The sequence below is a fragment of the Trypanosoma brucei genome, chromosome 10 (assembly GCF_000002445.2).
Source record: "Trypanosoma brucei brucei TREU927 chromosome 10, whole genome shotgun sequence".
NCBI lineage: Eukaryota > Euglenozoa > Kinetoplastea > Trypanosomatida > Trypanosomatidae > Trypanosoma > Trypanosoma brucei.
This window is the reverse complement of record NC_007283.1, coordinates 1,222,338-1,234,545: the sequence shown is the minus strand read 5'-3', so window position 1 is coordinate 1,234,545 and position 12,208 is coordinate 1,222,338. Positions and strand designations below refer to the sequence as shown.

The 12,208-nt window shown below is 47.6% G+C and overlaps 6 protein-coding genes across 6 annotated transcripts, besides 1 other annotated feature; all 6 read left to right on the top strand.

Moving 5' to 3' along the window:
* Window positions 1–3,733: 3,733 nt before the first annotated feature.
* Window positions 3,734–3,973, top strand: Tb10.70.2240 (hypothetical protein; the record flags this gene model as incomplete). The annotated part of the gene is made up of 1 exon (XM_817650.1): window positions 3,734–3,973. The coding sequence occupies one exon, from the start codon at window positions 3,734–3,736 to the stop codon at window positions 3,971–3,973; it is 240 nt and encodes a 79-aa protein (XP_822743.1).
* Window positions 3,974–4,613: 640 nt separating this feature from the next.
* Window positions 4,614–5,009, top strand: Tb10.70.2250 (small nuclear ribonucleoprotein, putative; the record flags this gene model as incomplete). The annotated part of the gene is made up of 1 exon (XM_817649.1): window positions 4,614–5,009. One exon carries the CDS (start codon window positions 4,614–4,616, stop codon window positions 5,007–5,009), a length of 396 nt encoding a protein of 131 aa, XP_822742.1.
* A 155-nt stretch (window positions 5,010–5,164) lies between these two features.
* On the top strand, window positions 5,165–6,577 carry Tb10.70.2260 (serine/threonine protein kinase; the record flags this gene model as incomplete). Its single annotated transcript, XM_817648.1, has 1 exon — window positions 5,165–6,577. The coding sequence occupies one exon, from the start codon at window positions 5,165–5,167 to the stop codon at window positions 6,575–6,577; it is 1,413 nt and encodes a 470-aa protein (XP_822741.1).
* A 153-nt stretch (window positions 6,578–6,730) lies between these two features.
* Window positions 6,731–6,761: a microsatellite.
* A 204-nt stretch (window positions 6,762–6,965) lies between these two features.
* Window positions 6,966–7,847, top strand: Tb10.70.2270 (protein phosphatase 2C-like, putative; the record flags this gene model as incomplete). The annotated part of the gene is made up of 1 exon (XM_817647.1): window positions 6,966–7,847. The coding sequence occupies one exon, from the start codon at window positions 6,966–6,968 to the stop codon at window positions 7,845–7,847; it is 882 nt and encodes a 293-aa protein (XP_822740.1).
* An 81-nt stretch (window positions 7,848–7,928) lies between these two features.
* On the top strand, window positions 7,929–9,389 carry Tb10.70.2280 (hypothetical protein, conserved; the record flags this gene model as incomplete). The annotated part of the gene is made up of 1 exon (XM_817646.1): window positions 7,929–9,389. One exon carries the CDS (start codon window positions 7,929–7,931, stop codon window positions 9,387–9,389), a length of 1,461 nt encoding a protein of 486 aa, XP_822739.1.
* A 456-nt stretch (window positions 9,390–9,845) lies between these two features.
* Tb10.70.2290 (mitochondrial carrier protein, putative) lies at window positions 9,846–11,960 on the top strand (the record flags this gene model as incomplete). The annotated part of the gene is made up of 1 exon (XM_817645.1): window positions 9,846–11,960. The coding sequence occupies one exon, from the start codon at window positions 9,846–9,848 to the stop codon at window positions 11,958–11,960; it is 2,115 nt and encodes a 704-aa protein (XP_822738.1).
* Between the last annotated feature and the right edge of the window lie 248 nt (window positions 11,961–12,208).

Below are 12,208 nucleotides of genomic sequence, written 5' to 3'. Positions count from 1 at the left end.
ACTCTGTACCCTGAGGGCTAACCAGTACCAACCTTCCCCTTTGCCGGCACAGCGGCGGAGCTCCGGCAACTCAAAAACAGAAGTTGAGCTCACCACTACCGTCGACCCACCGGTTGACGCAATCACCACAAGGGCCGCTAAACATAAGTTTGCTCATCCGACGGCGCGCATTGAGTCATCCCCCCAGGCAACCCTGACTTCAATCTCCTTCCCCAGTGGACAAAGAGGATTCACAAAAAATGGACATGCCGCTCCTCTGAGCCTCGTCCCCCCCCCCTTCACAAATACACACGGGAAAAGGCAGCATAGGCCTCTGGCTCCAACGTTCTTGGGTGGAACCAACTCATTTCCCCCACGCGCCGGACCATATTTCATAATCTGCTGGGGAGAAGACGGCTGAAGCGGCAGCGAAAACAAAAAAAACCGTGAGCATGGCCGGAGAACAAGTTATGCACCCGATTCAGTCACATCAAAGGACTGCGCCGCCACAAATTGGCGACACGGCCACAGCCCACGGAGGTCACCACATGACATTCTCCAAGGCCTGCGTCAACTCAAACGAGCTAACGACTTCACCCCACACTTTCCTCCGGCCACTGCTTCCACAGAACGGCACCAGTTTACCAACTCTAAACCGTGCTATAAAAGAGTAAAAGCGACCGAAGCGATTGGGGACTGGGGAAATATCCACAGCCGTACAGACACACACAGTTGTAGCTATTATTCATGATGGAACGATCGGGGCAAAGATCATCGGACGGGACAATACCAAAAGCCCTTCTTCCGTGACAAAAAGTTTTCCGAAATGGAAAGGAGGGAAAGTGTCTCCACAAATGAATACCAAACGGAACCACTTTTTGCTGCAGAAGCGAACACCTTTATACGTCACTTCTCGATTCCCAACGGTGCCGAAAGTGACCCCGCAACACTGAAATATGGGAAAAAATAAACCAAAAAGTCAGCAGGCGAATTGTATCCTGCTCACCAAGAGCCTCCGTATGAGAGTCACGCCAAAGGAAAGGAGAAGAGAAGCAATCACTCTATAACTCCGAAGACCTCCGGAAGATCAAGTTCCAATCTGTCCCCTGTCCCACATGGCACTCTCACTGCAATGCCGCCCGAAGGATATGGTAGAAAATTGTGGGAACATGTAGTCAGCGGTGAAACGGTAAAGGTCCCGGCAGGTTTCTTGCCATACCATCCTCCCTATCATCTATTCCGAAACACTTCAAGCAGTGGGATAAAACAGGGGTGCACAACAAATTCGTAAACTTGGTCAAGAAAACTCACTCACCCCCTGCACGACATCCTTCCAAATAGAACAGGTTACCGCCGCCCACTAAGGTAAACCGCTTTCCCAAGAAGAAAACCCCAACGGAAGATAGACACATCTCACGACACCCGACCCTCCACTGTTAGTGGCCACAGTGATCTTCCTTCCTCTTTCCAGCAAAAGCGGCAAGACACAGGTTCCAGTCTCAACGTGGCGTCTTCAAAAGCGGCCGAACAATGAGGAGCGGGGACGCGGAGACCGCAACGGAGGGGGTTGAACACTACGGATACGTTGGGGCTCCACCGTTGCTCCGATACTCGGCGGCCGCATATTAAAACCGACCCTGTCTTCCCTTCGTTGAAATATTGATGATCTGTTGTTAGTTTTACCTACTCCTACAGATGAAGAGCACGGTGGTGAACACAAACTGACATGGTCACACTCTCCATTGTTCCAAGCATGCATCACACGAATACATGCACACAGCATGTGGATATACGATATCACGTGATGATGCAGAACTTTCAAAGCATCAACAGCGTATACCACACACCATAGAGAGAGATAGTCATGCCTTTCTGATCTTTTCTTTTTTCACCTAATCTATCATTCCGCATTATTTTTCCCATTAGAACACGATGGTATGGAGTAATAATGTGAGGTGAAGCACATACATATGATGTGAGAAGGAGAGGTGTGACACTGTAGTGTTTCATCCGAAGGAAGAGTTAACAAATAACATATACAGTAGCCACACCTCCCATATTGTGCACATAACACCGCATAGTATATTATTAGTATGTGCGGGGGAAAACTATGTCGATATAACACACTTTTAGTCACCGTAGGAAATGCATTCTCACATCTTGAATAGCATCGAACACTAGGGAAATCACCGCATAATTATATGCCCTGTTTGTGTAAAGTGTATAATTCCACAGACTATCGGCCGTTACCTACAGTACTTCGGAAGTGCCCCGTTGTGCTGAATAGTGGGAACGCTGCGGTAGCTGTCGATGGTTCTCTTTGAACTCGGGTACTATGTAGTCCGTAGGCGTATACAATTTTGTGCTTAACCAACGCTTTGCAGCGAATAACGAGCTTTTAGACACCGAGAGATGATTGTAAAAAGTTGTAGTTTGGATTAGGGGTGGGGGTGCCTTCGCAAAATCACACTTCAAAGAAGTTGAACGGAGCCACGCGTTAGCGGGGTGTAAAGTTGTTCGAGATATACCAGACATGCATCAGTTCTGGGGTGGTGTGTGTATGGGGGGAGGGAAGTGCGCGCATTCACATGGTAACGCATGAGGAGGACAGAATCGTGTTGGTGGACGTCTCGGTGGGCCAATAGGTCAGTTCTTCTCTCACTGCAAATATTGCTGGGTCCCTCCTGAATACTACAGTCTCAGGATTGTATCTTCAGTGGAACCGTATGCTGGTACCTTTTGATTTCGCCCCGAATTTACCGTGGTGCATCATTTGCGGCACAGTAAAGTGTGATGAAGACTCCCCACCGAACGTGAATAATCGCTTTTATAATGGTGCACTGCGTTTATCGAAATGCAATGCGCGATTTCGTGTCCCTCCAGGGCCTCCGCTGCAGCACCCACAACTGACTTCCAAATCGTGAGCGTCCAACATGCTCATTAAGTCGCAAAAACCAAGGGGATGATCAACCTTCCGATCGGCGAAATCTTACTTTCCGAAATGGGAAACTCATCCGGTTGTTAACGCAGCTTGTAGTGCTCCGCGTTCAGCGTACTGATGGAGGTGCCGGCGCATCGGTGGGACGGAGGATCGAGCCGTGGCAAAAGGTCAACATACATCACTACCGCCCTATCCCCGTCAACTGGCTACTGCCACAAGTAGCGGCCGGCGGGAACTAGTTACCGATCCGTATGGTGGCGGTGGTGGCAAAACCACCCCATGTTTAGCAACCACTATGCTTGTAGTGGGTCGGTGGCCGGCACCGCTGGCCGTGGTGTCTTTTGAAGAAAGTGAAAAATCTGCGCTTTTGCGGCAGGCTCAAAAGCACTGTGATTGAGTCACTTTACTCCCTACCTACGCTCAGCGGTCTGTCCCATGTAAACAAAGCGCTCGAGGATATCGCTGCAGAGGCCGAAGTGGCAGTGGTTGCTTCAAGGGTTTCAGGTACGGGTGGAGAGGTGGTTCTTTGCCTCTGATTCACCTAAGCGGGTGCCAGGCGTTAGCGGTATGGGTGTGAGTGGCACCCCATGGGTTTTCTCCTCTTCTTTTCGTTTTTGTCCGTGACAACTCTTTCCTAACGGTTTGTCGCACTACGCTTCGGTGCCTTGGGGCACCAGAGTTCGTGGGTGTGCTCCTCCCCGTTCTTTGCTGGTGGTTGCCGGTGGCGCGGGCCAAAAAACCGTAGCGAGGCTGGGGCTAGAGCGCCGGAGAGAGCTGGGGTTTCTTCGGTTTGGGACATTTTGTTCACAGGCGATGGGGTACGACAGACGATCGTCGGATCCGAAGCGGACGGGGGACCCCTGTGGCTACTTCACCATCTTCGTAGCCTTCCCGTCATTAGCAGCCCCTCGTGTGAGCATGGAAATTGAGAGGAGCCCCTTTCTTATGCTGCAGCGCGGAGCAGCGTCCCGATGTGGGAGATCGTTGTTGTGGAATTTTCTCCATCTTTCTTTTACTTCTGTTTCCAGCACATCGCGGCGGGCGCCGCCGTAACCGCTTTTGCTCATTTTCTGGTTGCTATTGGTCGTGGGGATTTGTTGTGCAGGACGCGCTTTGTGCGGGGGTTCCACCCATATGTTGATTCGTAAGGTGGTATAGAGCGGTATAGCATGTGTATGTATGTAATGTTTGATGTGAGAAGCAATCAAATGGACTTTTTTTTTGCAACCTTGTTCCTAGTTGTCTGTTGATTCCAGTGACATCCTACTGTTTATGTCTTTGTGAAGTGTGTCTGTAAACAGGCTTATGGAGCAGTTTTTCTTTATTCTTCAGGACGATTGTGCGTGGGCATACTTCACCCATATGTCGTTGCTGCTCGCAGCGCGACACGGAGGCCCCGGACTCGCGTGGACCGCGATGACACTCCACGAAGGTGGTGTTGTGCGATAGGGTTTTGTTTTTGGCATCTATGTTTCATAGCACTTGGTGGTTTTCGTACGCCTCTTTTCCCTCTCTGGCTTGCCCTGAACTTTTTTGTGTTCGGGAGCACCGTGTGTGAGTGCATTAATTTGTAATAAGACGTAAAGAAAGTCGATTTTTTGCATGATTTGGTCGCCACTAGCACTTTTTTCAAATTGTCAAAATTGTGGGAGAAATAGGCAAGTTGATCGTTGAGGTAGTCGTTATTAGGGATATGGAAGGTGTAGCTGATATTCCCTTACGTGCCATTTGTGAGGCGACCGGATTCCTCGTCAAGGTGGAAACTACTGATGGCAGTGTTTATGATGGCAAGCTGATGCAACTTGATGCAATATGTGGGGACATAGAACTTATTGATGTGCGGTGCCAGCACCGAGACTCTTCGCTTTCTGTAGAGGGTCGTGTTTTCTTAAAGGGATCAAGTGTACGACTTGTGCACCTTCCATCGGATCTGAAGAGGGCACCGTTCCTGGACTGGAAGAATTTGTCTATCCAAAAACAGTTGAAAAGCAGCTTAAAAGCCTCGAAGGGCGGCGAGAATAAATGGCCAAAAAGAACACGTATGAAGCCTACAAAACTAGAGCATCGAAAGAAAAAGCTACTCCTATGAATGTTTGTCTCCGATGTTGTGTTCCATCTAATCTTTTTGACTCACTTCCTCGCTCTCCTCTGCTATTATTTTATTTACTGTGTGCGACTAAAAAATGACCCATCGGATTTTTAAAATTTTTGAGCGTATGTGCATGCACATAGCCGTGAGTTGATATGTGTTTGCTAATTATTGAACATCTTTTCTATTCGCCTTGTACTGTTACTACTGTTTTGAGCCTCAAGCTCTTTGGTGGGGGAGAAAAAACAGGCAAGATGTCAGATGTGCCTAAATCTCAAGTTGGCACTGACGCAAAGGTTGCCGTTGCCAAAAAGTATACAGGTGAGTACTACGTTAAAGGAATGGTGGGGGACAAGAAAAGTTTTGCTATTGAACATTCCCGAGGTAGACAGAAGAAGCACACAGTGAACGAGTTCTGTGTTGGGGACGCAATTGGGAGGGGTGCATTCGCGGAGGTGTTTCAGTGTTGGAGACCGGAAGAACCTCACATTGTCTATGCCATGAAAAAGATACGAAAGGATCTAATTGTGAAAAGGAAGCAATCACTTAATGTACACACAGAGAGAGATCTTCTTTCTGACGCAAAACTACGGCAGAAGCGAGTAAGTTGTCCATGGATTACGGATTTGGTGGTAGCATTCCAAGATCAAGACTTCCTTTATATAGTAACAGAGTACTGCTCCGGAGGGGATCTTATTTCTTGGCTCATCCGTTACGATGTCTTCCCGGAAGAAACGGCAAGATTTTATTTCGTTGAGTTGGTTTTAGCACTGAATGCGCTGCACAAGATGGGCTATGTTCACAGGGATGTGAAGCCGGATAATGTCCTTATTGATCGGGAGGGCCATGTTAAATTAGCAGATTTTGGGTTGTCTAAGAGAGATCCGGATCAGGCTGAAAGTACATCCGTAGCCGACGATAGCTATTTAACGGAGGATGTAACCGTTGATGATGACGTAAAGAAACGCTTCAGGGATAAAAAGGAAAGAAAGGTCATGTTCTTTTCTACTGTCGGCTCACCCGCCTACATTGCACCTGAGGTTCTAATTGGAAGGGGATATGACTATTCCTGTGACTGGTGGAGCGCTGGTGTTATTCTATATGAAATGATATTTGGATATCCTCCATTTTTCAACGATAATAACACCGCAACCGCTAAGAAGATAATACAGTTCAAAGAGCACTTGGAGTTTCCGAAGGATCAAACGACGGTGTCAAAGGAAGCAATTGATTTGATTTCTCACCTTATTGCCGATTCAAAAGAGCGATACGGGTTTGAGGAAATAATCCGCCACCCATTCTGTAAGGGTGTCCCTCTGACCGACAGTATCCGAAATGAGAAGGCCCCTTTTTCTGTGGAGCTGAATAGCCCGAGAGACTTGCAATATTTTGAGCCTGCACCCGACAATGCAGACATCCAAAAGCAGCCGATGACTGCGGTGTCGAGGGAAGATCAGTCTGTTTTTGTTGGCTTTACGTCAAAACTTTGCGATAGAAATCAGTCCACAACTTGGTCAAGGGCACTAGGTAGGTTCCACGAGCTGCAGAATTTTTCAGATGATGATTAATATAACGGGGGAGAGGGAATATATATGTCCGAGGATAAAAACGAACACTTGATCAAATGTTATTACTTCTGTTGATATCCTACAGGGAAAGAAGTCTCTAATGACTACGTACTTAATGATATATAAAGATGAACACACAGACACACACATACTTATATATATATATATATATATATATATATATGCAAACAGAAAAAAAAAAAGAGACTGCTGTGGTGTGACCGCGTTTGTGTGGACATTGCTTAGACACCCTTCCTTTAGAATATGTCACACTGCATTCATCCCATTCGTTTCGTTAATACCATCAAATTGGCTTCTCTTTATCACAACTTTCAAGTCCCCTTAAAGGGAAAGCTTTGCCACATTTATTTTCTTATTATCAGGAGATATGGGGGAAACGCTGTCCAAACCTGTCACAGAGAAGCACACCAGTACATTTGAAACGTCCCATATTCATGTTGGGTGTTGCGCGATGCAGGGGTGGCGCAAAACCATGGAAGATGCTCACGTAGCTCAGTTGAATTTAGGTGGGAATAAACATCATACATTCATCGGCGTTTTCGATGGACATAACGGTAACAAAATCGCTAAGTATTGTAGGGAACATCTCCTTGATGAGCTGATGCTAACACCAGAGTATCGCAGTGGCTCATACGATGAGGCTTTCAAAAAGGCGTTTGGTGCGATTGACTCCAATTTGTCCAAAATGTCGATGCTGAGGTCAGAGGGTGGAACTGCGGCCATTTGCGTTATGTTAACTCAAAACGAGGTTATATGCGCAAATGCTGGTGATAGTAGGGCAGTTTTGTACCGTGGAACTCGCGCCATTCCTCTAAGTATTGATCACAAACCTTCTGCTCCGGGTGAAAAGGAGCGTATTTTGCGAGCCGGAGGGACGGTTCAGTCCCATCGTGTCGATGGAAATTTAGCCGTTAGTAGAGCTATAGGTGATTTTGACTACAAAGAGAATAGCGAGTTGTCTTGGGAGGAACAGATAGTTACTGCCTTGCCTGATGTGACTAGAATTGATATAAAAGAGGAAGATGCTTTTGTTGTTGTTGCGTGCGATGGAGTTTGGGATGTTTTGTCAAATGATGACTGTTGTCAGCTGATTCATCAAAGTTTTAAGGATACCGAAGATGATATTGGTTTAGTGTGTGAAGCTGTTCTGGATAGGTGCCTGGCCCCATGCATACAAGGAACAGGCTGTGACAATATGACCATTGTTATAGCAAGATTTAAACCTGCGTTCTTTTGTAGTGAGCGTTGATCATTTTTTTTAAATGTACGTTGAATTTGTGTATACGATGAAAATTATCATCTTTATACAGGGTCTGTCGTTGCCGTTCCAATGAGCGATTCTAATTGCTATTGTCGTTGCCGCTATATATACGTACATATACGTTTTTTATTTGCTACGATATCGAAAGTAACTAGGTCGTATTTACTAACTGAGGACAAAAAAAAAAGGATGGCCTTTCCTCATCGTGAACAGATTGATGAACTGAAACTAATAGCTGAAATGCTTGATACCTTTGCAAGGACACGCCCGGAATTTCATCACCAAGTGGGACCGCTACCTGATAGAATCCGTGACGCTATAGGGCCGATAGAATCGGCATTACGGGAGAGTGGTCGGACTATGACTGGTGATATCACGGAGAAGGAACGACCCAAACGCGCTGACGGGTTACCTGAGCTAGTTAACGAGGGAAGGCAAACACCCGGGCAACGTCGTTCTAACGAAGGGAAGAAGGTTGTAATTACCAAACCTTCAAGTGTAACGGCGTATCGCATTCCAAGGGAGAAGGTACCTGGCGGACCTCTTCAAATATCGAAGGAGGTATCAAAGTACATAGCTGCTACGTTGTATAATATCCTTGAAGGCGCGACAAGAATTTCGAAAGCATCCTCATCTCATATATTTATTCGCAAAGATGATGAGATGATTTCCATAGCAAACTGCGCGGCCAGGCTTGCATTTCCCCCCCAGTTGGTTCATCACAGATGCCTAGGCTCTGTGGACGCGGAAGTTTTGGGTAGCGGGATTGCCCTTAATCAGTATACGGTTGATTCATCGCGTGTCACTTCAAGTCTCCTTATTTTTCCTGTATTTACGACAGAAACACCTCGAAAATCAGCTGTAGCAGTCGTTCACATGGAAAACAAATGCCAGGGGACTATGCCCTTTAGTAAGTCAGACGAGGGAGTTATTTTAACAACTTCTCAGTTAATTGGTCAGTTTATGTCAATGTTTCCCCAAATGGACTGGGTTAATAGTTTTTTTGACCCAGTAACTCAACACATATTAGCTCCTTTTGAACCGAAAAAGAGGCTTCCTAAACCAACCAGGAGGGGGTGGAAGGGGAAGGTGAGCGTCACTACAGAGGAACCAGGTGCCGTTGAGTCACAAATAGATGAAAATTACTGGAGGAAGATTGAGGAGTGTGAGCCCCCATTGTTGATAAAACGGGAGTCACTTCCTCGTCTGGGGTCTAACAAGGCATCACCTCAGGGACTTTCTGCGGTCCCCACATTGCGGGAGATCGATGCGTACGTCGAAAACATGCAAAGTTGCTGGAACCGCGGTATCTCAAATTATGTGGGGTTGTCCGAGGAAGAACACTCCAACAATATTGAACTGAAGGTGGTAAGAAGGGAGCTGACACGCATAAAGGCGCTGTACGAAGAAGCTGAAGAACAACTTCGACTGTACCGCCTTGAGGGACAAGATTACGAGTGCGGGTTCCGTTCCATTAAAGGCGAGCTCGATTCATACATAAGGAAGCGGAACAAAACAGATATCAACTAGCTTCTCTAGATGTAGCCTTTTTTCTTTTGCTGTACCTGCAGGCATCTGATGTGCTGGAGGTCGTGTCGTCAGGTTGTATTCTTGGTTCAAGGTTATATATTGCTCTGTGTGAGGCTTACATCACAATATGCAGTGATTCTGTTGGTACATTTTACGTTTACTTGACTGCTATACGACTGTGAGCACATACATGTATGCATATGCGGTGGGGAAAACTACCGGTCGTTGTTAAATGTTTTCGACTTACACCTGTTTTATTTTCGCCCTATGCTCTTTCTCTTTCTTTTGAAGCTGAATCAGGAAGGAGTGTTCCCGACGGCACCCAAAGTCGTAAAGCGCTCGGTTGTGTGCGCGATTTCACTCCCTGGTCGCTTTTCCCCTGACGTTTGGCACCCCAGTTATAGACAACGGTGTCGGCACTGGGACAGTGTAGCTGCCTTAGTTGGTTTCCTGTGAATGCTGGCCAAGGACGTTGATGCAGGTCGGTCTACAACTTCTTCCACGACGGGAGTACCGTACATTCCAACTGACGTCATAGTGAAGAAGGTGGCCCCACTGATTTTCCTTCCGCCTGAACATATTCGAGAGCTTGTACAGTGCTTCGATCACGAAGGAAAAGGAGGACTCTCGGAGGCACAGTGGAGTCGTTTCTGCGAAGAGCATCACAAACGGTTTACCTCCTTAGGACAATATGAGATCGACTTCGAAAGATTTCAATATTACGGCGAGTTCTCCGCTACTGAAGAACCGAGTTCTGCTGCTCGAGTCGTCCAGGGAGTTGTACGTTTCCTAGAAGGGTTTGCCGCTGGTGGGATCGCTGGTGCCGTTAGCAAAACGGTAATTGCACCCGCTGACAAGGTTAAGATAATCTTCCAAGTAGACTCCCAGCGGCGCTTCTCACTTTACAATGCATGTAAGCTGGGTATGGCAACAGTGAGGAAGCACGGTATAGCTGGATTGTGGATAGGTAATGGCGCAACGATGATACGAGTTGTGCCATATGCCGCCGTGACATTTGTAACGTTTGATTACTATCGTGAGGGGTTTCAGTATTTACTGATCGCCGATCGGACAAGTACTTCAAAGAATGAGGGCACAATGGTTATCATACGGTTCCTGAGTGGCTCACTTTCGGGTGCTACGGCAACGGCGTGCACCTACCCTCTGGACCTCATGAGGGCGCGACTTGCTGTTCACAATTTCGACAAGGGGGTGATCCCCAGCTACTGCCGGGCTTACAGGTCACTGGTGGCCGATCACGGCTGGAGGTCGCTATATTCTGGACTAGTTCCTACTGTTATTGGCATTATGCCCTATGCAGGGTGTAGTTTTGCTGTCTTCGAGACTCTGAAGAGCTATATTGTTCGATGGCGTGAGCTTTCGTCCGAGAAGTCCATTTCTGTGCATGAGAGGATTGTGGCTGGTGGTTTTGCTGGACTTGTTGCTCAGTCCGCTACCTACCCTCTGGACATTGTTCGGCGCCGCATGCAAGTGACGCCAGGTCGTTACCGCGGTGTTTTCCATGCACTTCGTGTGATTTACAAGGAGGAAGGCTTCCTTCAGGGTTGGTATAAAGGCCTTTCCATGAACTGGATTAAAGGCCCCATAGCCGTTAGCACTGTTTTTACTGTCAATGATATCGTTAAGCGGCGCATGCGCGAGTACGATGAGGAGGTAGTGAAATACTCCCGTCGGGGAAACTTGGTGTCTCTTCCAGAGGGGCTTGTTTGCGGAATGATGGCCGCGTGTGTGGCCCAAACATGTACAGCTGCACTTCTTCAACTTAAAATCTTGTTTCAAGTGTGTTTGGGCCGTTTATATTCACGTACAACCGGCCGGCACGGTCCCCTGTCGAGTGGTTTGCTCTGCTGGAGAGGTGTTGCAGCCCACGGTGGTGACGTCACAATGATGCGAGTTATTTCGTATGGTGCCCTCACTTACTCACTGTTTGACATATGCCAGACAGCTTCAGAGCGGCTGTTATTTTCTCTAACGCCAACGCCGGCTACAAACTTTGTTGCAGGCGCTGTGGCGACGGCGGCGGCAACGGCTCTGCTGTACCCTATCGCGCATGTGGGCGCCCGAGCAGTGAAACACACGACTCCACGTCACTTTCATTCACATTATTGGCTACTTCACGATATAGCAAAAGCGCAATCTCCGCGATCATTTCGCGAGTGGAGTACCTTTGCGGCTATGGGTGTAGGGCCTGTTGGGGGCGTCGGTTTTGCGACCTACGAATTCCTCAAGGAACACTGTCACTGCACTTCGTTCGGTCAGCGACTTTTTGCTGGCGTGCTCGCCTCTTTCGTCGGTCATGTCACTACCTATTTCATTAATGTCGGAAGGCGACGTGGACAGGTGGAGCAACTCACGTCTTCTGGCGTAGTCGACGCTAAGAGTGTGTGTCTAAAACCTGGATTCTATGCTTCTTTCCGCCGCTGCATGCCACGGAGGTGGCCTGTCAGTGCGACGACGTTCGGGATTTCGCTTGCTGTTAATGATATGTGTCGTGACTTGGTTATCCAGGAGAGGAAGGAGATTTTGCACGACATTTTCTTTACAAGGTAATGCAACAGTTAATGAGGCATGCCATATAGGACTATTTGATCGTAGGTTGCGTGCTTATATGGTTGTCTGTCACGTGTAATAGAGGAACTGAACCCAGAAGAGCTCGTAGTCCCCACTTCTGCACCACATAAGTTCCCCATTCAGGTTTTGCACCGCCGGGTCCCCAAGTCGTCTGGTTTATTGTTGTGCGTTCGGTTGTGCTAAGGTACTAGTTTGTGGTTGATGCACTGCCGTCGGTTGTGGAGGTG